General features: G+C 38.4%; 2 protein-coding genes across 17 annotated transcripts in view; both read left to right on the top strand.

Moving 5' to 3' along the window:
• Positions 1 to 23,076, top strand: part of PDLIM5 (PDZ and LIM domain 5) — a 1,027,106-nt gene that overhangs the window by 868,575 nt on the left and 135,455 nt on the right. The window lies entirely within an intron of this gene.
• The window catches only part of BMPR1B (bone morphogenetic protein receptor type 1B), a 531,312-nt gene that overhangs the window by 471,399 nt on the left and 36,837 nt on the right, over positions 1 to 23,076 (top strand). For all 16 annotated transcript variants that reach the window (XM_049885696.1, XM_049885697.1, XM_049885686.1 and 13 more), the window contains 4 exons: positions 6 to 108; positions 591 to 693; positions 19,726 to 19,822; positions 20,923 to 21,061. In XM_049885696.1, the coding sequence (XP_049741653.1) occupies positions 6 to 108; positions 591 to 693; positions 19,726 to 19,822; positions 20,923 to 21,061 (442 nt within the window). The remainder of the gene's footprint in view (positions 1 to 5; positions 109 to 590; positions 694 to 19,725; positions 19,823 to 20,922; positions 21,062 to 23,076) is intronic.

Here is a 23,076-nt window from a genome sequence, read left to right as displayed (position 1 = left end):
TCTAGCACAGACGGATACTGTTTCACAATGATAGAAGAAGATGATTCTGGGATGCCTGTGGTCACTTCAGGATGTCTAGGACTAGAAGGCTCGGATTTTCAGTGTCGGGTAAGAAAGATAACTTGATTTCACTTTTTTTTCCCCCCCATTGGTTAGATTTCAAACAGTCAAATTGGAAGCAAAATATGGCAGTTGTTTCTCTTGGCAAGTCTTTTTTTAGTAATTTGGAAAATAATTTTGAAAACTCTCATTAGCCCAATTCTCCTTTTATTTTAAAATCAAATATTCTTTTTAATTTACTGTTAACTTCTTGCTTAGTGATCCCTTAGATCATCTTGCTCAAACTCCAGTTTTGCTAATTGCCTTAAGTCAAATATAATAGTAATTTTGTTGAAATGCAAAAGTTACAGTAAGATAATACATGATAATTTGAAATAAACTACCTAATTGAAAAGATTTTCAAGATCTGTGAGTAAAATTACCAGAATTTGAAGTGAGTTCTCCAAATAGTGCTAATTTCTTAAATTTTAGATAATGTGACTTTGAAATTTAGAGGACACCCACTAAAAGCTGTTTCGATTCAATTATAGGACACTCCCATTCCCCATCAGAGAAGATCAATTGAATGCTGCACAGAACGGAACGAGTGTAATAAAGATTTACACCCTACACTCCCTCCACTGAAAAACAGAGGTAAGGCGTAAGAAAAGGAAGGTCTTCCAGCTAGAAAAGCTGTAGGCATAATGAAAATAAAACAAGAGTCACTCCTCTATTTCAGATTAATCCGTCTGTACCATTTTCCACTGCTGGAGTGGAGGACTGAGGCAAGGGGACATAATGGAACTGTTGTTGGAAACAGTTGGGAAAGTAGTCCTACCTGGCTTCACTCTTACAATTCTTATTACTGTTAACTGCTCCCCACTTGCTTTCAGAAAACTGCCATTCCTAGCCCTTGGGATGTGGGGCAGGACAGTAGGGCAGGCTTACCTCTGAACGTTATTTAGAAATTGTCCTTTACTCAAAAATTACCATTTTGCAGCATTCATTCTCGAAATTAAAACCTCATAAAGGATGAAAAGGTTATTTGCTGTATGACATTTTCATTTCTCTATACTAATGACTTTTCAGGCAAATCTTTTATCAATATATTCATAAAACTTGTACATTCAAGTGTTATTCACTGAAAAAAGACTATGTTAGTTAAAAACAACCCTCATGTTTCCTTTTCTCCTCCTTGCTCTCACCACAAAAATAAATGATTTGTAATTCTCATAGAGTCCTACAATTTATAGGAATGATTTAAAATAATTCTTCATGATTGATTATATTTCTTGGGAAGAGGAAATCTTTCCTACAAAATGTGATGGTGTTTCATGGTTTTGATGATAACATGTTACAGCATTTGTTCCTGCTATAACCTAGAAAGTTATATATGATTGATTATTCATAATTCAAATAAGTCACACACAGTTGTTGCTTTTTTTGTGATTGTTTTTGCTAGGCCATGTGCTAGGTGTTATAGATTCAAATATTAATGAAGAAAGTTCCTGCTCTTGAGACATTCACTCTGAGATGTGAGAGAGAAGCTTGTAAACACTTAAATGATATTTGGTCATGAATATCTTGGTAATAGAATTAGATTGTAAAGTATATTAAGGACACAGAAGAGTGAATTGCCAGCTCTCTCAGGGGTAGGAGGATATCAAGAAAACTTCACAGAGGTGATACTTGAATTGAAATTTTAAAGATAAGCAGGAGTTTGCAAAGTTGATAAGACAGAAATAAAAATTAAAAAATAAAAATACCTAACATGAGCCAAGCACTGTGCTGTTAAGTGAAGTTACTCATTTGAGCCTTACAATAACCCTGAGGTGCTTGTGTTTATTATTGCCAGTTTAAAGATCCAGAAATTGTAGCACAGAGAAGTTAATTAACTTTTCCTAGGTTACATAGCTTGTGAGTAACAGCTCTTCTAAACAGAGGCACTAGGATGTGCAGAGGTTTGCTTTGTAATATTTGAAAAACACTTGAACATGCAAGCATATGAAACAGCATAGCTGATTGGGGGAAACTTTATAACTAAATTGTCTACAGTATTTCTATTTGAAATACGTATGTGGACCAGCAGCATCAGTACCACTTAGTAGTGTATTAGACATTCAGAATCTCAGACCTCAGCCCAAATTTATTGAACCTCCACTTTTCTTTTTTGGAACCCATACTTTTAACACGATTTCCCAAGTGATTCATATGCACGTTAAAATTTGGACTCACTTTCTGTAGGACAGGACTTCAGTGTGGTCCTAGCATATGGCTAGCGTACGGAGCTAGTGCTGCTTGTCTCTCACCATGTGAGCTCGACAACACTGTGTTTAAAGAGGAGTCCACTGATGTCACATATTTGTAAAAGTTTTAAATGTTTACTCTTAATTTCTATAGTTATTCCTTTGAGGACCAGATATAAAAGTAGGCAGTCCCTGGACAACAGTTTGAATAGCACTGGTATAGGGCTTATGATTTGGGGAATAAGGGATGGTGGAGAGAAAGGAGTGATTTAAAAGGAAGGTGAAGTGTGAGATTTTAGAACCTCGCCCTTCATGGAGAAGGGTTTTTTTTTGGTATGCAAGTGAAAGTCCATGTGTCTTAGCAATGGATGGAGTTTAGGAAAATTCTGACTCTCAAGTGCTGATGGTGCTGCAGTGCATCTACTGTCCTCTAGATGGCGCCAGATTCTAGTTAGGATCAAGAAGATGAGGGAGGATTCTTTGAGGTGATTGAGAATATAGAGTCTTTGTAAAATAATAGAAAAAGTCTCTACAGGACACAGTGAAAAGACTTTGAAAAATGGACACAAATGCGAAGACAAGTCCTTGGTTCAGTGCAGTATGGAAATGAGATGCAGGAGGGGCTTGTGCATTATACGGAGTATTATACAAGTGATAGAAACCCTGGTGGTGTAGTAGTTAAGCGCTACAGCTGCTAAACAAAAGGTTGGCAGTTCGAATCCACCAGGTGCTCACTGGAAGTTCTACTCTGTCCTATAGGGTCCCTGTGAGTCAGAATCGACTCAACGGTAATGGGTTTGGTTTTTTTTGGTTATACAAGTGGTAGGCTTGGATGGAGTTAAGTGGCTTTAAAGTTTAAGGCTTTGAGCCCTGAGAAGTCCTAAGCAGTGCCTAGGCAAAGTCTCTACAGATTCCACCTCATCCTTTTGAGGTAGTAAAAGTCACTGCAGACTGTGATCTGAGAGCACTGGCATTTTTACATAGCTGTACCACAGAGCCACAGAGCTGCTACTTTTTTAATTTTTTGTCTTTATCCTATACATATCCACAGTGTGCTTACTGGAAGTGTACTATATACATTTATTGAAGATCAATAATGCCTTGGTTAGAAACATTTGCATTGTAGCCATATTGGATATATGTGGGAATGTATAGTACCAAAAATAAAGAACAGGGATGATATCAAAGACACATGTGACCATCTTCTGTTGATATTTTTAATTTTAACTGTTTTCGTTAATACAGAGGCCCAGCCCTAACTTTTGTGGGGCTGGGGCAGTAGTACCAATGAAAGTCCACATACCATTTGCCTGTGTATTAAACCTCATAAACCAAGACAGCAGACTGGTAAATAAAATACATTCTGTCAACCTAATTTAAATATACTTTCATAACGACAGGAAATGCCAGCTTGGTATTTAAGATGCTTGAATTCTTGCACTTGTTTACTCTGATATGGGGGTGGGGTGTGAGCAGTGGGGAAGAGACCCACCCCTAGTTTTGTCTAACACTCGTGCATGCGTGTGTACGCCCCAATCCTCAGGTTCATACTCTCCCCAAACCCATTGCTGCAGCTGCCCTTTGGTCACCTCTGGGCAACCCCTCAGGTATCAGGGTACACACACCAGCTGCCTAGTCCACTCTTGGGAGGTCAGGTGTGAGAAAGAGCTTCGCTATCCCTGAACACTTGCACAGAAGCCATTTAGACAAGGAATTCCAGAGTTCTGGACACTGGCAAGTGGTTTCAATGAAAAATGGGGCGGGACAGGCTCTGGTGGACACACTCCCTTGGTCCTACAGACCCCTTGCTCAGTGACAAGGGCATGGTTGGAGGGTACCAGAGCAGGCCTCTCTGAAGGTGTGGGCCCAGATCAACGACTCCTATTTTCTGATCTAAGGCCAGTGGAGATTATCATGTGAAGGGAGGGCTTACTATGGCTCTTTTCTATGTAATTGACATATACTAACTCATTTAATCATAACAACCCTATGGGGAAGGTACTGTTATGCATTTTACAGACATGAAATCTGAGGAATAGTGAGGTTAAGTTCTGTGCAGAGTTACACAGCTAGAGTTAACCCTATGGGGAAGGTACTGTTATGCATTTTACAGACATGAAATCTGAGGAATAGTGAGGTTAAGTTCTGTGCAGGGTTACACAGCTAGAGTTAGGTGGTGGAGTTAGGAAATGGGCCAGTAACTTCATCTCGTTGAATAGTCTTTAGAAAACTCTAACTGGCATTCTCAAATGCATTTCTTATTTAGAGTCAGAAAACCCAAAATAAATAATAGCTAGCCATTTTACATAGTGATAAATAATCAGTATGCCTGCTTTAAAGCCTTTCGTATATTATATGTTCTTGTGCACTTAGAATTTTCTCAGTTATGTACTAGTTTCTATTCTGAGAATATCGTGTTTGTTCTTTCCTCCCTCCCTTTATTTCTTCCTCCCTTCTTCCCTCTAATATTTATTAAGTTTCAGTTGTATACTAGGTCTGTGGTTCTCAAACTTTAAGTGCATCAGAATCATGTGGCTGTTGTGTTCCGTCGAGTCGCTTCCCAATCATAGGTACCCTATAGGACAGAGTAGAACAGCTTCATAGGGTTTCCTAGGCTGTAATCTTTAATGGAGCCAGGCACTGGTGGGTTTGAACCACTGATCTTTTGGCTAGCAGCTGAGCCCTTTAACCACTGAATCACCTGGAATGCTCGTTAAAATACAAATTGCTGGGCTTTACCCAGAGCTTCTGATTCAGTAGATCTGGTGGGCCCCAGTAATTCACATTTCTAAGGCGTGAAGGATTCTATAAGGAAAATATTAAACGACGCAGGAAGCATCAAAGGAAGATGGAAGGAATACACGGAGCCATTACACCAAAAAGAATTAATCAACTTTCAACCATTTCAAGAGGTAGCGTATGATCAGGAACCAATGGTACTGAAGGAAGAAGTCCAAGCTGCACTGAAGGCATTGGTGAAAAACAAGTCTCCAGGAATTGATGGAATATCAATTGAGATATTTCAACAAATGGATGCAGTGCTAGAAGTGCTCACTTGTCCAGTCTAAGAAATTTGGAAGACAGCTACCTGGCCAACTGACTGGAAGAGATCCATTTTTATGCCTATTCTTAAGAAAGCTGACCGAGCTGAATGTAGAAATTATCGAACAATATCATTAATACCACATGTAAGCAAAATTTTGCTGAAGATAATTCAAAAACTGCTGCAGCAGTGTACCGACAGGGAACTCCCAGAAATTCAGGCCGGATTCAGAAGAGGACTTGGAACTTGGGATATCATTGCTGATGTCAGATGGATCCTGGCTGAAAGCAGAGAATACCAGAAGGATGTTTACTTGTGTTTTATTGACTATGCAGAGACGTTCGACTGTGTGGATCATAACAAATTATGGATAACATTTTGAAGAATGGGAATTCAGAACACTGAATCGTGCTCATGAGAAGCCTGTACATAGATCAAGAGGCAGTTGTTCAGACAGAACAAGGGGATACTGAGTGGTTGAAAGTCAGGAAAGGTGTGTATCAGGGTTGTATCCTTTCACCATGCCTATTCAATCCGTATGCTGAGCAAATAATCCTAGAAGCTGGACTATATGAAGAAGAACGGGGCACTGGAGGAAGACTCCTTAACTACCTGCGTTATGTAGATGACACAACCTTACTTGCTGAAAGTGAAGGTGACTAGAAGCACTTACTGATGAAGATCAAAGACCACAGCCTTCAGTATGGATTACACCTCAACATAAAGAAAACAAAAATCCTCACAACTGGACCAATAAGGCGCATCATGATAAACAGAGAAAAGATTGAAGTTGTCAAGGATTTCTATTTACTTGGATCCACAATCAACACCCCTGGAAGCAGCAGTCAGGAAATCAAAAGATACATTGCTTTGGGCAAATCTGCTACAAAGGACCTCTTTAGGGTGTAGAAAAGCAAAGATGTCACCTTGAAGACTAAGGTGTGCCTGACCCAAGCCATTGTGTTTTCAGTTGCCTCATATGCATGTGAAAAGCTGGACAACGAATAAGGAAGACTGAAGAAGAATTGACGCCTTTAAATTATGGTGTTGGCGAAGAATATTGAATATACCGTGGACTTCTAAAAGAATGAACAGATCTTTCTTGGCAGAAGTACAACCAGAGTGCTCCTTAGAAGCACGGATGGTAAGACTGCATCTTACATACTTTAGACATGCAGTCAGGAGGGATCAGTCCCTGGAGAAGGACATCATGCTTGGTAAAGTACAGGGTCAATGGAAAAGGGAAGACCCTCAATGAGATGGATTGACACAGTGGCTGCAACGGTGGGTTGAAGCATAAGAACAGTTGTAAGGATGGCACAGGACCAGGCAGTGTTTTGTTCTGTGGTACATAGGCTCACTATGAGTCGGAACCGACTCCATGGCACCTAACAGCAACAGAGGAGTTCCCATGTAAGGCCAGTACTCTTGGCCCGGAGACCACACCTAGAGAACCAATGTACTGGGCAATGCCTTATATGTCAAATTATTATAAAGAGGAGACTATGTTATTTAAAAGACTAAAAAAAAAAAAAACTAGGAGGCTGAAAATCCAGCTCATTATTTTCTTGTTATTCTGATTGTTCTTAAATAATTCCTCTTCCAAAAAAGTTAAACGATAAACCTTATGAGAAATTGTCTGTTTTATGAGGCTCTAAGTAATAACAGGCTTAGGTGAGATCCTGTTATTAGAAATCAGAGAGTGCTAAGTATAGTTATAAATACCTACCAAACCAAACCATCTTTTCTTTCTGTCCAGGGTTTTCTTAGAGACAATGTGGGGTAGTCAGGAGAATTCGATGAGATTTGTTTTGGATCAAGATACTGTGAGAAAAATGTAGGGTAGACAGGTTTTTTTTTTTTTCTTCCAAAATCATGTATAGTCACTTTATTTAATTTTTATTAATAAGCCCTTAAATAAGTGATGGATTGGAGTTAAAATGAAATGACCAGAGGAATAAGAAATGGAATATTCTGATTTGGCTTTCACAAAATAAAATTTACATAACTTTTTAAGTGGAATGTTTAAATATTTAATATAGGAATTGTTATATATGATATTTAAATGGTTAAATATGGGAATTATTATTTATATATACTATACTTTCTTCATAGAAAGTGTATCAGAAATAAAATTCTGTTTTGAAATATGTTTATTTCGTGTATGTATTTTAAGACAAATTATAATGCAAGGTTTCCAAAGGTAAAAGTTATTTATTTCTTGATTTAAAAAAATTCATAACAGTTTACAGATTTGTTTTCAAATGCTGCCCCTTAGAGATTACAAATTAATTTTGAATTAAAGTGTACAAATAATAAGTATTTAACCAGTGAAACATCTCCTATATCCTCCACAAAACAGACAGATTAAAAATATGGTAATGTCCAGCATGCAAAGATTGTTGTTGTTGTTAGGTGCCCTCAAGTTGGTTCCAAATTTGATTCAAACTCATAGCAACCCTATGCACAACAGAATAAAACACTACCGTGTCCTTCTCCATCCTCACAATCATTGTTATGCTTGAGCCCTTTGTTGCAGCCACTGTGTCAAGCCATCTCGTTGAGGGTCTTCCGCTTTTTTGCTGGCCCTCTACATGCAAAGATCAGTGTCAGAATTTTCCTTCTGAGACATACATTATATTCATAGTGATATAAGCTAATACATGAGTCTGTAGTCCTAACATTTGTGGAATTATTCAGTTCCTGTTTTACAATTTCAGCTTAAGTTTGTATGTGAGAAAGATGTAAGGAATTTAGAGGTAGTCTTTTTCTTTTTCATTGGGGACAATTACATGAATATGAAAAATTTGTTTTAACCTTCTTTGTTGTAAGGTGATGTAATCCCAAATATTTTTATTCAAGGAAAAGACTAGAATGTTGTCTTTTTTTTTTTTTTATAGAGAATTTATTTCTAGAGTTTACCATAAGAGAATTCCAATATCCGAGGAAATAAATTAATTATACAAGTAGATTAAAAAACATCTGATAAGAATACGATTTCAGGTATGGTAAAACCTGTGAAAGCCAGAACCGGTGTAAGGCAGAAACCTGTCAGAGAAGGAAAATTCAAATGTTTTCCACTAATAGCCATAGAAAAGTAGAAGACTACAGTCTGTCAAAGGCAAAAAACTTGTGAGAGCTGGAAAAATACGGCAGTGTTATTGAGTTTGGCCCTCACAGGTTTCACAGGTATTTTGTGCTATATTAATAAAAAAGATAATTTCTGATCTATGCATGATTATGACACTGAGAACACGTATGAACAGGTCTTTGGACAAGTGGTATTCCCAAGATTATTTCTAGCTATTTAACTTTATCTTTGATTTCTTATGGAAATTATTAACCACCTGCTGACCTGGTAAATACAGCCCTGTCATTTTAAGTAGTTACGAACCACTTAATTACCAGAGAGGAGACAGGTAGTGACAGAGTGCTATTTTGTTAGGAAATCACGTATGATTCCTCTTGTTACTTGCCTCTCAGAGTGAACCAGACTTCCCCGGGGGACTTCTCAGTTCTACCTCCCTGAGCAGCTGGACTGACAGCCCAGGTAGAAATCTGTGACCTGGAGAGAACAGCAGGCTCTGCTGTTTTCCTGATAGGCATCTGGTAGTGTTGCCTTTCCAAGGCCCTGGCGGTGGCTTGAATGTTTACATTGTTAGTGCTCTGAGCACAGGTAATGGCAGATTAAAACACGGCCAGTGTGACCAACAGAAACAAAAGGTTTATTGATAAGGACTACCTATTCATGACAGAAGACAAGGAGGCAGTAGATGAGGTCTCAGGGAATAGGGTTATTGGGGTAAAGAAAAGGAACATGGAGGAGGAAATGCTTGTCTTAAAAAAAAATGCATCATCTAAAGGAGAGAATCCATTAGACACTGCTTGGTCTTGTCCTCATACATCAGAAATAATGAGTTATAAATATATAGTTCTTGCAGTTCAGGGTGTAGTTTGCATTTACGTGGAAAGTGAACGGTGGTGAGACTAAAAGGCTTAGTAAAATTAAATCACTGGAATGAAGAAGTATTCTATATTCTAGTCTTTATTGAGTGAGTATCTAGCATTCCCTTTGGATTTGTGCAGGGTAGGCTTTTTACTTTTGTTACCCTTAAAATTGGAAATGGGTTTTAAGCTAATATCTGCAGCAACAATATTTGCATGTGTGTGTGTAATGGTGCTTGTATGACAGTATATGTGTAAACTATGGGGTTGCTGTGAGTGGGAATAGACTCAATGGCAGCTGGTTTGGTTTTAGGAGTCCCTGGATGGTACAAGTAGTTAAGCACTTGGCTGCTAACCAAAACGTTGGAGGTTCAAGTCTACCCAGATGCCCCTCGGAAGAAAGGCCTGGAGATCTACTTTAAAAAAATTAGCCATTATTGAATACCTTGTGGAGCACAGTTCTACTGTCTGACACACATGGGGTTGTCATAGATTGGAATCTACTGAGCTGAAACTAATATTTTTTTATATGTATAAAAACATTGAATTGCACTTACATTGTTGTTGTTGGGTGCCACCAAGTTGATTTTTGACTCATAGTGACTCCATGTGACAGAGCAGAGTGCCCCATAGGGTTTTCTTGGCTGTAATCATTATGGAAACAAATCACCAGTTCTTTCTATGGCAGAACCGCTGAATGGGTTCGCACCTCCAACCTTTTGATTAGCAGCCAAGTGCTTAACCATTGTACCACCAGGTACAATTTCATTGGCTGAGGTATTGTGATCACCTTGGTTTTCTTGTTAACTTAGCATATAACCTAAAGAAGGGAGGGATGGAGGAAAAAGTTTACTAAGACAACTCATCACGTACAGTTTTAGTCTGCTTAATTTTAAGAGCCAATGAATTATTTTCAAACTTTACTAAGCAACGCTTTTCATACATGTGGATAATTATATATAATTCCTGTTTGTCTTAAAGCCTGAACAGCTTTTTGGACACATACTACAGTGGTCAAGTTCACGAACTGCTTTTTCCAAGACCATCAGGAAGATTTTTTTTTTATTAACTTTTATTGAGCTTCAAGTGAACGTTTACAAATCAAGTCAGTCTGTCACATATAAGTTAATATACATCTTACTCCTTACTCCCACTTGCTCTCCCCCTAATGAGTCAGCCCTTCCAGTCTCTCCTTTCGTGAAAACTTTGGCAGCCTCCAACTCTCTCTATCCTCCCATCCCCCCTCCAGACAGGAGATGCCAACACAGTCTCACGTGTCTACCTGATATAATTAGCTCACTCTTCATTAGCATCTCTCTCCCACCCACTGTCCAGTCCCTTTCATGTCTGATGAATTGTCTTCGGGGATGGTTCCCGTCCTGTGCCAACAGAAGGTTTGGGGACCATGACCGCCGGGATTCCTCTAGTCACATCCAGACCATTAAGTATGGTCTTTTTATGAGAATTTGGGGTCTGCATCCCACTGATCTCCTACTCCCTCACGGGTTCTCTATTGTGCTCCCTGTGAGGGCAGTCATCGATTGTGGCCGGGCACCAACTAGTTCTTCTGGTCTCAGGATAATGTAGGTGTCTGGTTCATGTGGCCCTCTGTGTCTCTTGGACTCTTAGTTGTCGTGTGACCTTGGTGTTCTTCATTCTCCTTTGCTCCAGGTGGGTTGAGACCATTGATGCATCTTAGATGGCTGCTTGTTAGCTTTTAAGACCCCAGACGCCACATTTCAAAGTGGGATGCAGAATGTCTTCATAATAGAATTATTTTGCCAATTGACTTAGAAGTCCCCTTAAACCATGGTTCCCAAACCCCCGCCCTTGCTCCGCTCACCTTTGAAGCATTCAGTTTATCCCGGAAACTTCTTTGCTTTTGGTCCAGTCCAGTCCAGTTGAGCTGACCTTCCATGTACTGAGTGTTGTCCTTCCCTTCACCTAAAGCAGTTCTTTTCAGCTAATTAATCAGTAGAAAACCCTCTCCCTCCCTCCCCCGCTTGTAACCACAAAAGTACGTGTTCTTCTCAGTTTATACTATTTCTCAAAGATCTTATAATAGTGGTCTTATGCAATATTTGTCCTTTTGCCTCTGACTGATTTTGCTCAGCATAATGCCTTCCAGGTTCCTCCATGTTATGAAATGTTTCACAGATTCGTCACTGTTCTTTATCGATGCGTAGTATTCCATTGTGTGAATATACCACAATTTATTTACGCATTCATCCGTTGATGGACACCTTGGTTGCTTCCAGCTTTTTGCTATTGTAAACAGAGCTGCAAAAAACATGGGTGTGCATGTATCTGTTTGTGTGAAGGCTCTTGTTTCTCTAGGGTATATTCCGAGGAGTGGGATTTCTGGGTTGTATGGTAGTTCTATTTCTAACTGTTTAAGATAACGCCAGATAGATTTCCAAAGTGGTTGTACCATTTTACATTCCCACCAGCAGTGTATAAGAGTTCCAATCTCTCCGCAGCCTCTCCAACATTTATTCTTTTGTGTTTTTTGGATTAATGCCAGCCTTGTTGGAGTGAGATGGAATCTCATCGTAGTTTTAATCTGCATTTCTCTAATGGCTAATGATCGAGAGCATTTTCTCATGTATCTGTTAGCTGCCTGAATATGTTCTTTAGTGAAGTGTGTGTTCATATCCTTTGCCCACTTCTTGATTGGGTTGTTTGTCTTTTTGTGGTTGAGTTTTGACAGAATCATGTAGATTTTAGAGATCAGGCGCTGGTCGGAGATGTCATAGCTGAAAATTCTTTCCCAGTCTGTAGGTGGTCTTTTGACTCTTTTGGTGAAGTCTTTAGATGAGCATAGGTGTTTGATTTTTAGGAGTTCCCAGTTATCGGGTTTCTCTTCATCATTTTTGGTAATGTTTTGTATTCTGTTTATGCCTTGTATTAGGGCTCCTAGGGTTGTCCCTATTTTTTCTTCCATGATCTTTATCGTTTTAGCCTTTATGTTTAGGTCTTTGATCCACTTGGAGTTAGTTTTTGTGCATGGTGTGAGGTATGGGTCCTGTTTCATTTTTTTGCAAATGGATATGCAGTTATGCCAGCACCATTTCTTAAAAAGACTATCTTTTCCCCAATTAACTGAAACTGGGCCTTTGTCAAATATCAGCTGCTCATACGTGGATGGATTTATATCTGGGTCCTCAATTCTGTTCCAGTGGTCTGTGTATCTGTTCTTGTACGAGTACCAGACTGTTTTGACTACTGTGGCTGTATAATAGCTTCTGAAATCAGGTAGAGTGAGGCCTCCCACTTTCTTCTTTTTCGGTAATGCTTTGCTTATCCGAGGCTTCTTTCCCTTCCATATGAAATTGGTGATTTGTTTCTCTATCACGTTAAAAAATGACATTGGAATTTGGATCAGAAGTGCATTATATGTATAGATGGCTTTTGGTAGAATAGACATTTTTGCTATGTTAAGTCTTCCTATCCAGGAGCAAGGTATGTTTTTCCACTTAATTATGTCCTTTTGAATTTCTTGTAGTAGAGCTTTGTAGTTTTCTTTGTATAGGTCTTTTACATCCTTGGTAGGATTTATTCCTAAGTATTTTATCTTCTTGGGGGCTACTGTGAATGGTATTGATTTGGTTATTTCCTCTTCGATGTTCTTTTTGTTGATGTAGAGGAATCCAAGTGATTTTTGTATGTTTATCTTATAAGCTGAGACTCTGCCAAACTCTTCTATTAGTTTCAGTAGTTTTCTGGAGGATTCGTTAGGGTTTTCTGTGTATAAGATCATGTCATCTGCAAATAGAGATAATTTTACTTCCTCCTTGCCAATCCGGATGGCTTTTATTTCTTTGTCTAGCCTAATTGCCCTGGCTAGGACTTCTAGCACGATGTTGAATAAGAGCGGTGATAAAGGGCATCCTTGTCTGGTTCCCGTTCTCAAGGGAAATGCTTTCAGGTTCTCTCCATTTAGAGTGATGTTGGCTGTTGGCTTTGCATAGATGCCCTTTATTATGTTGAGGGATTTTCCTTCAATTCCTATTTTGCTGAGAGTTTTTATCATAAATGGGTGTTGGACTTTGTCAAATGCCTTTTCTGCATCAATTGATAAGATCATGTGGTTTTTGTCTTTTGTTTTATTTATGTGGTGGATTACATTAATGGTTTTTCTGATATTAAACCAGCCTTGCGTACCTGGTATAAATCCCACTTGATCGTGGTGAATTATTTTTTTGATATGTTGTTGAATTCTATTGGCTAGAATTTTGTTGAGGATTTTTGCATCTATGTTCATGAGGGATATAGGTCTGTAATTTTCTTTTTTTGTAATGTCTTTACCTGGTTTTGGTATCAGGGAGATGGTGGCTTCATAGAATGAGTTGGGTAGTATTCTGTCATTTTCTATGCTTTGAAATACCTTTAGTAGTAGTGGTGTTAACTCTTCTCTGAAAGTTTGGTAGAACTCTGCAGTGAAGCCGTCTGGGCCAGGGCTTTTTTTTGTTGGGAGTTTTTTGATTACCGTTTCAATCTCTTTTTTTGTTATGGGTCTATTTAATTGTTTTACTTCTGAATGTGTTAGTTTAGGTAGGTAGTGTTTTTCCAGGAATTCATCCATTTCTTCTAGGTTTGCAAATTTGTTAGAGTACAATTTTTCGTAATAATCTGATATGATTCTTTTAATTTCATTTGGTTCTGTTGTGATGTGGTCCTTCTCGTTTCTTATTCGGGTTATTTGTTTCCTTTCCTGTATTTCTTTAGTCAGTCTAGCCAATGGTTTATCAATTTTGTTAATTTTTTCAAAGAACCAGCTTTTGGCTTTGTGAATTCTTTCAATTGTTTTTCTGTTCTCTAATTCATTTAGTTCGGCTCTAATTTTTATTATTTGTTTTCTTCTGGTGCCTGATGGATTCTTTTGTTGCTCACTTTATTTGTTCAAGTTGTAGGGACAGTTCTCTGATTTTGGCTCTTTTCTTCTTTTTGTATGTGTGCAATTATCGATATAAATTGGCCTCTGAGCACTGCTTTTGCTGTGCCCCAGAGGTTTTGATAGGAAGTATTTTCATTCTCTTTGCTTTCTATGAATTTCCTTATTCCCTCCTTGATGTCTTCTATAACCCAGTCTTTTTTCAGGAGGGTATTGTTCAGTTTCCAAGTATTTGATTTCTTTTCCCTAGTTCTTCTGTTATTGATTTCTAGTTTTATTGCCTTGTGGTCTGAGAAGATGCTTTGTAATATTTCGATGTTTTGGATTCTGCAAAGGTTTGTTTTATGACCTAATATGTGGTCTGTTCTAGAGAATGTTCCATGTGTGCTAGAGAAAAAAGTATACTTTGCAGCAGTTGGGTGGAGAGTTCTGTATAAGTCAGTGAGGTCAAGTTGGTTGATTGTTGTAAGTAGGTCTTCCGTGTCTCTATTGAGCTTCTTACTGGATGTCCTGTCCTTCTCCGAAAGTGGTGTGTTGAAGTCTCCTACTATAATTGTGGAGGTGTCTATCTCACTTTTCAGTTCTGTTAAAATTTGATTTATGTATCTTGCAGCCCTGTCATTGGGTGCATAAATATTTAATATGGTTATGTCTTCCTGATCAGTTGTCCCTGTTATCATTATATAGTGTCCTTCTTTATCCTTTGTGGTGGATTTAAGTCTAAAGTCTATTTTGTCAGAAATTAATATTGCTACTCCTCTTCTTTTTTACTTGTTGTTTGCTTGATATATTTTTTTCCATCCTTTGGGTTTTAGTTTGTTTGTGTCTCTAAGTCTAAGGTGTGTATCTTGTAGGCAGCATATAGACGGATCGTGCTTCTTTATCCAGTCCGAGACTCTCTCTTTATTGGTGCATTTAGTCCATTTACATTCAGCATAATTATAGGTAAATAAGTGTTTAGTGTTGTCATTTTGATGCCTTTTTATGTGTGTTGTTGACAATTTCATTTTTCCACATACTTTTTTGTGCTGAGACGTTTTTCTTAGTGAATTGTGAGATCCTCATTTTTGTAGTGTTTGACTTTATGTTTGTTGAGTCGTTACGTTTTTCTTGGCTTTTATCTTGAGTTATGGAGTTGTTATACCTCTTTGTGGTCACCTTAATATTTACCCCTATTTTTCTAAGTAAAAACCTAACTTGTATTGTTCTATATCACCTTGTATCACTCTCCATATGGCAGTTCTATGCCTCCTGTATTTAGTCCCTCTTTTTGATTACTGTGATCTTTTACATATTGACTTCCATGATTCCCTGTTATGAGCATTTTTTTTTTTTAATTAATCTTAATTTGTTTTTGTGATTTCCCTGTTTGAGTTGATATCAGGATGTTCTGTTTTGTGACCTTGTGTTGTGCTGGTATGTGATATTATTGGTTTTCTGACCAAACAATATCCTTTAGTATTTCTTGTAGCTTTGGTTTGGTTTTTGCAAATTCTCTAAACTTGTGTTTATCTGTAAATATCTTAATTTCGCCTTCATATTTCAGAGAGAGTTTTGCTGGATATATGATCCTTGGCTGGCAGTTTTTCTCCTTCAGTGCTCTGTATATGTCGTCCCATTCCCTCCTTGCCTGCATGGTTTCTGCTGAGTAGTCTGAACTTATTCTTATTGATTCTCCCTTGAAGGAAACCTTTCTTTTCTCCCTGGCTGCTTTTAAAATTTTCTCTTTATCTTTGGTTTTGGTGAGTTTGATGATAATATGTCTTGGTGTTTTTCTTTTTGGATCAATCTTAAATGGGTTTCGATGAGCATCTTGGATAGATATCCTTTCGTCTTTCATGATGTCAGGGAAGTTTTCTTTCGAGATCTTCAACTATTTTCTCTGTGTTTTCTGTCCTCCCTCCCTGTTCTGGGACTCCAATCACACGCAAGTTATCCTTCTTGATAGAGTCCCACATGATTCTTAGGGTTTCTTCATTTTTTTAAATTCTTTTATCTGACTTTTTTCAGCTATGTTGTTGTTAATTCCCTGGTCCTCCAGATTTCCCAGTAAAATTCTAATTGCTTGAGTCTGCTCCTCTGACTTCCTATTGCGTTGTCTAATTCTGTAATTTTATTGTTAATCTTTTGAATTTCTACATGCTGTCTCTCTATGGATTCTTGCAACTTATTAATTTTTCCACTGTGTTCTTGAATAATCTTTTTGAGTTGTTCAACAGTTTTATCAGTGTGTTCCTTGGCTTTTTCTGCAGTTTGCCTTATTTCGTTTCTGATGTCTTGAAGCATTCTGTAAATTAGTTTTTTATATTCTGTATCTGATAATTCCAGGATTGTATCTTCATTTGGGAAAGATTTTGATTCTTTTATTTGGGGGGTTGTAGAAGCTGTCATGGTCTGCTTCTTTATGTGGTTTGATATGGACTGCTGTCTCTGAGCCATCACTGGGAAACTAGTTTTTCCAGAAAATCCGCTAAAAAAAAATGCAGTCAGATCCCTATCAGAACTGCCTTTGGATTATAACCGTCACCTTGTTCCCTGTAAGGATGAAAGTCTGAGCTTTGGATCATATATGCTTGGCTGTAGCTGGTTCTGTGTTTTTAGTCCAATTAGGGGTGGATTTTTGGTCCCTGGGTTTTTTTTGGTTCCTTCTCTCAGGCCGGAAGAGTGGGTTAGGAAAAGACCAAAAGAAAAAAAAAAGGGGGGGGAAGCAGAGCCTCCGCGGAGCCGGAGCCATTCTCCCTCTGGCTCAGGAAATTCCAATGTTAATGAAGCCGCCTGGGGAGGGTGGGGGAGGGATCAGAGAGATAGGAGAGTAGCACCTCGGAATATAGCCAGAGTTGCTTGTCTTGCTTGGAATGACTATTTTATCTGAGATTCCTGAGGGGCATGTCGCCTATGTGTGCTGGCTGTGTGGAGATTGCCCCCAGGGATCTGGCCCACTGAAGCCGCGGTCAGATCCTCTGATGCCAGTCCCACGCCCAGCATCAAGGTTCCCCTGCTGGGATGGTGCACTCCCGACTCCAAAATCAGTCGCTGTCTCCCGGGGACTTCTCATCCCGCCAGCCGCGTCGCCGCGCCACCTCCGCGAACCTGCTGGGCCCCCTCCCGGGGTTAGTTCAGGGTAGTGGAGCAGCTCCTCGTGCTTGTGCCTTGACAGCGCCCAGTCAAATGCCCGGCGGCACGATTCCCCAGCTGGGATGCTGCTCTCACAGCTCCAAGACCAGTCACTGCCTCCCGGGGACTTCTCCCACTGGCTTCGTCGCCACGCCGCGCACGCGAACCGGCTGGGCCCCCTCCCGGGGTGAGTTCAGGGGGTAGGGCTGCGCCCCTTGTTTGCACCGTCAGCTCCCCTGGGCCCTGGCCTAAATCGGGCGCCAAGGTTACCTGACTGGGACGCTGGCTCCAGGCTCCAAAAACAATCGCTGCTTCCCCGTATTTGTTCATTTTCCGTCTCTAAATGTGTGTTTGTTGTTCAGGGTTCGTAGATTGTCATATATGTGATTGATTCACTTGTTTTTCCGAGTCTTTGTTGCAAGAGGGATCCGAGGTAGCGTCTACCTAGTTCGCCATCTTGGCCCACCCTTCTTTTTTTTTTAATTTTTATTGTGCTTTAAGTGAAAGTTTACAAATCAAGTCAGTCTCTCTTACAAAAATCTGGGTGAAGGGCATATGCAGTTCTTTATCCTTACAGTTTTCCTGTAAGGCTGAAATTATCTCAAAGTAAAAGGAACATATGTTCACAGTGATGATAAAAAAGGAACCGTTGAAATCTTTTAAAGCATAATTTGATGATACGTATGAAAAACCTTAACATGTATATATTCTTTGAGCTAGTAATTCTATTTCTAGGAATCAAGCTTAAGGAAATAGTCATTGATGTATAAAAAGATGTTTTTGAAAGAATATTCATTATAGTATTATTTATTATAGCAAAATCTTGGAAATCAAATAATACAGGAGTGGCTATGTAATTCAGATATACCCGTGTATAATATTGTACCATACCACAACCAAACCCCTTGCTGTCGAGTCGATTCCAACTCATAGTGACCCTGTAGGACAGAGTAGAACTGCCACATAGGGTTTTCAAGGCTGTAATCTTTATGGGAGCAGATGTAGTCTTTAAAAATCATGTTGCAGAAAAATACCTGTTGTTTTGGAAAAAAGAAAAGAAGACACACCTGTTTGCACTGAGTCAGTTCCAACTCATAGGGAACATATAGGTTGGAGTAGAACTGCCCCATAGGGTTTCCAAGGAGTGGCTGGTGGATTTGAACTGTCAGCCTTTTGGTTAGCAGTTGAGCCCTTAACCACTTCACGATATTATGTGAAAACAATCTAGTTATAAATCAATATATATTATTATGCTATTTTTGTAAAATATTTTGCTCATGAACAATTTTATTCATTGAGATGATATGCGGAAGGCATATATTAAATGTTAATATGTAGTCAGTTTTTCTGAGTAGTGAGGTGGTAGTGATTTTATGTATTTTAGTTGGTGCTTCCTAGATTTTCTTCATGGGACATATAGTACTTTTGAATGAAAAAAAAAATTACAATGAATGGGATAAGATTCCCAGCCAATATGCTTATGTTGACATATATTTGACTGAAGCTTGGTTGGACGCTCTTTTGTCCGTAGTAACCAAAGTCCTAAGTTACAGTAATACCCTTTAAAATTAAATAACAGTGATAACTCTTTCAAGAGCGTATGGTTACCTTAATAAGAAAGGTGCTGATGCCGGAATAAGTCAAAGAGCCCTGGTGGAGCAGTGGTTAAAGTGCTCAGCTGCTAACTGAAATGTCAGAGGCTCGAACCCGCTAGCTGCTCCATGGGAGAAGATGTGGCAGTCTGGTTCTGTAAAGATTTACAGCACGGCAACCCTATGGGGCAGTTATACTCTGTCCTACAGGGTCACTGTGAGTTGGATCCACTTGATAGCAATGGGTTTTGGGGTTGGGTAGAATAAGTAGGTCACCTGGTTTTATGCCAGTTTTCTCCAATAATGTTCCAAAAATCACCTGCATAAAAAATCATCTGGGATGATTGTTAAAAAAAAAAAAAAAACACTTCGAATAAAGGTGGTGAATTAGAGCCACCCAGAGGCACTTCAGAAGAAAGCGCTGATGATCTGGTTTTGAAAAGTCACAGCCATTAAAAACCCTGTGCACAGTTCTACTCTGCAACACCTGGGGTTGTCGTGAATCGGAATCAACTTGACGGCAACTGGTCTGGTTTCCGTCATTTACGTTTTTCCTGTCTGTGGTTTTATCAGATATCAAGCCTGTCCCTTCCAGAGGGGAAGAAATATATGCCTTAAACCTGTGCCCATGAAACAAGTGCCCAGTGGAATGATGATTCATGCCAGTCAAACTGTTTAGTTATGAGTATATGTATATAGTTTCACCTTATCATATCAAATAGCATGTTAAGGGTACCTTTTGCTTCTTGTCTGTGGAGCTTAGGAAGTACTTTTAGGAAAGGGGTGCTTCCTAGTTTTTAAGTGACAATATTCTCCGTTTTATGACTTCCTTTACTTTCTTTCTAATTTCAGACTTTATTGATGGACCTATACACCACAAGGCTTTACTGATATCTGTGACTGTCTGTAGTTTGCTCTTGGTCTTTATCATTTTATTCTGTTACTTCAGGTAAGTTTCTAACATGTGGATGTAGAATTCTGAGTTTGAGGCATCTTCCTTATACTTCTTTATATATTCCACCTGCTTTTGCCCAGTGATGTTTTTCACCACAGCTTTCTTTAACCTAATTAGATTTTATATTTAACTGAAAACATCAGTTACTATTGATAAATATTTGCCCCCGTGAAGTTGTAAATGGATATGTAGCTCATTTCTGCCTAAGATATTAAAACCGCACAGATAAATTTAGTCCCTAGGGAATTTAGGGTAGTTAGGGGATTCAGGGACTGGTTGCCACTGAGGTTCGATTTTAAGCAGAGTAATGGCTCTCTTGAAGTTAGCGCTAGTAATTTCTTATTTCATGTGCTAAAAATTTCCCCCTCTATATTGAAAGATTGTAAAGATAATTTGTAGATAAGTTACTTTAAAAACCAGTTCAGTTATACATTATTATTAAGTATGCTAGTTAAAAATTACTTTTTGTCATCTAAGAACTTATTTCCTAGTTTGTGAAATATCAAGGACCTTTTAAACTCAGATCCTTTGCCTTTTGAACAATTTAATACTCATATTTCTAATACTACTCTTCAAATGGATAGATTAGTTGATTCAAGTAAGTTCATTTCTAATGGAAGATATTGCAATTTTGACAAAAAGTTTAATTTTATTTCATTTGTGTTATTTCCTTATACATTACCTTACAGGAGTTAACTCTAATGTCCTTTGTAAATAAGAAAAATTGCATCTTTAATAGATTAATAGCTTTCAAGGGAAAGATTTTAGGGAACGAATACTAGAACTATATAAAAAGACTAACAAAATATAGTCTGCTTGGATATATGCAATTTAAAGGAATAGAAAAGACAAATTGTAGATGGATGAGACTGAGTAAAAAGATGTAGTTGAGTTTAAAAAAAAAAATACATCTTAGCAAAATAATTCTGACTTTTTTTTTTTGAGACCATAACTGAGGGTAGCAAATACCTAAGCATTTAATCTGGTATTTCTGTGCTACAAAAAAACTTCTATGATTACTATTTTATCTGCAATATTTTACATCTATCACTGCATTCCACTGACTAAAATTATTTTCTTTTTTCTATCTTTAGGTATAAAAGACAAGAAACCAGACCTCGGTATAGCATTGGGCTAGAACAGGATGAGACATACATTCCTCCTGGAGAATCCTTGAGAGACTTAATTGAACAGTCTCAAAGCTCAGGAAGTGGATCAGGGCTCCCTCTGCTGGTAGGAGAACAACATATCTTAGAATTTAAAATAAATAGCCTCTGAAAGGAAACGTCAGGAAATACAGAGTGTCTTTTTACTGGACAGGGAAAAAGCTCCGTGCAGACAGTTGGACATCAGATCTCAGATGCAAGGCTTCCTGATAATATTTTGACATATAAGGGGGTGGGGAGGTTAGGGTTCTGATAAAGAGCAGATTAAAAATCATTAAACATGGAACCATCTTTTCTGTGTTTTCTGCAAGGATTGCATTACAGCATATTGGCCTGGCATTTGAAGTCAAAAGTGTTAAAACCGACTGCTTCTACAAAGGAAAAAGGCTGTGTTTCAGCTGTGAGGTTTATGTTTCAGGGTGAAGTCCTGGCTTTTCCATTCAGAAGAGGAATGGAAAATTTTCTGATGGTCAAAACTGCCAACCTAGAAAAATTATATGCATAATTCCAGGGACTTGCTTTAATTGGAAAAGTGTTTGGTACCTTTATAGACCATGCCATCACCAAAAAAAAAAAAAAATTGTTGGGACATAGAATGAAAACAGAATTTTTAATAATAAATATTTCCTTTAATAAACTCCTTTAATAATAAATATTTCCTTTAATAATAAATATTTCCTTTAATAATCTTTATTCTCTGGTTCTGACTTTGTATATCTTATTTACTTGATTCCTTTGCTGACCTTTTGTTTAGTACTAAAAGTAACATTTTTAAGACCAGCCAGAAAACAATGTGTGAAGGAGTTATAAGGACCAAACTGATGGTACTTAAAAGTTTTTTTGTTTCTAATTTTTGGTAAATGTTCTTATTATGAAATTAATATGTAGCCAATATATTTATTGTATTTTAAAATCTCTGTAGTATCCTACATTAAAAGAAAGAAAATTACAAATAATAAAACTTCTTTTGATATTGATGAAACAGACGCTCATGCTTTTAATTGAAACTAATTTCACTTCTTTCAGTGTTTCCCCCCTTCCAACCGATCTTTTTCATTTCTGCAGTTATGTCTCTAAAATCTTTGATGTTATTATGTAGGCGCTTTGTTGCACAGTGTTTAAAGCACTTGGCTGCCAACCGAAAGGTCTGTAGTTTGAACCCATCAGCTGCTCCGCGGGAAAAAGATGTGGCAGTCTGCTTCCTTAAAGATTTACAGCCTTGGAAACCCTATGGGACAGTTTTACTCTGTTCTGTAGGGTTGCTATGAATTGGAATAGACCTGACAGTAATGAGTTTATTATTTTACTTCCCTGGATAAAAGCATTCTCATACCCAGTAGTACTGTGGCTTCTCTTTCCTCGATTGGCATGTATGGTTTGTAAACCCACACTGTCTGCCCAGCCTCTCTTCCCACCTCTCCCCCACCTGCTCCTTGAGCTCTAGAATCACCCTGAAGTAATTGTTTCTCAAATACAGCTTATGTTTTTAAAGTCCGTTTCTTTGCCAGTGCAGTTTCTTTATGGAGTGTTCCTGTGACGTATCCCTGAAGCCCTAGCGCACATTTTACTTCTGTGCTGACTTCCCAGTTACCCCAGACTGAGCCAGTCCCGTTTTCAGCTATCATAACATTTTTTTTCCAAACAGTTTCTACATGTACAATTTAATGATGTTATTACATTCTTCAGGTTGTACAACTGTTCTTGCCATCCTCTTCCAAATTATTCCACCACCATTAATACAAACCCAATGCACCCTAAGCAAAAACTCCCTCTTTCCCCCTTCTCCCACTCCTGGTAACTACTAATAACTTTTGGTTTCTATATATTTGATTATTTAAGTGAGAGCCTAACAACATTTGTTCCTTAGTGACTTATTTTGCTCAGCATAATGTTTTCTAGGGTTCATCTGTATTGTAGCCTGCGCCAGGACTTTCTTTCTCTTTGTGGTTGCGTAACATCTCATTGTATGTGCACACTGCATTTTGTTTATTCATTCATCCGATTATGGACATTTTGATTATTTCCCCGTTTTGGCTATTGTGAATAGTGCTGCAGTGAATACTGGTGTGTACGTGTCTGTTC

This window comes from Elephas maximus, chromosome 5, assembly GCF_024166365.1.
Source record: "Elephas maximus indicus isolate mEleMax1 chromosome 5, mEleMax1 primary haplotype, whole genome shotgun sequence".
Classification (NCBI taxonomy): Eukaryota; Metazoa; Chordata; class Mammalia; order Proboscidea; family Elephantidae; genus Elephas; species Elephas maximus.
Note: the sequence above shows the minus strand (reverse complement) of the source record. Positions and strands in the feature narration are given on the sequence as shown.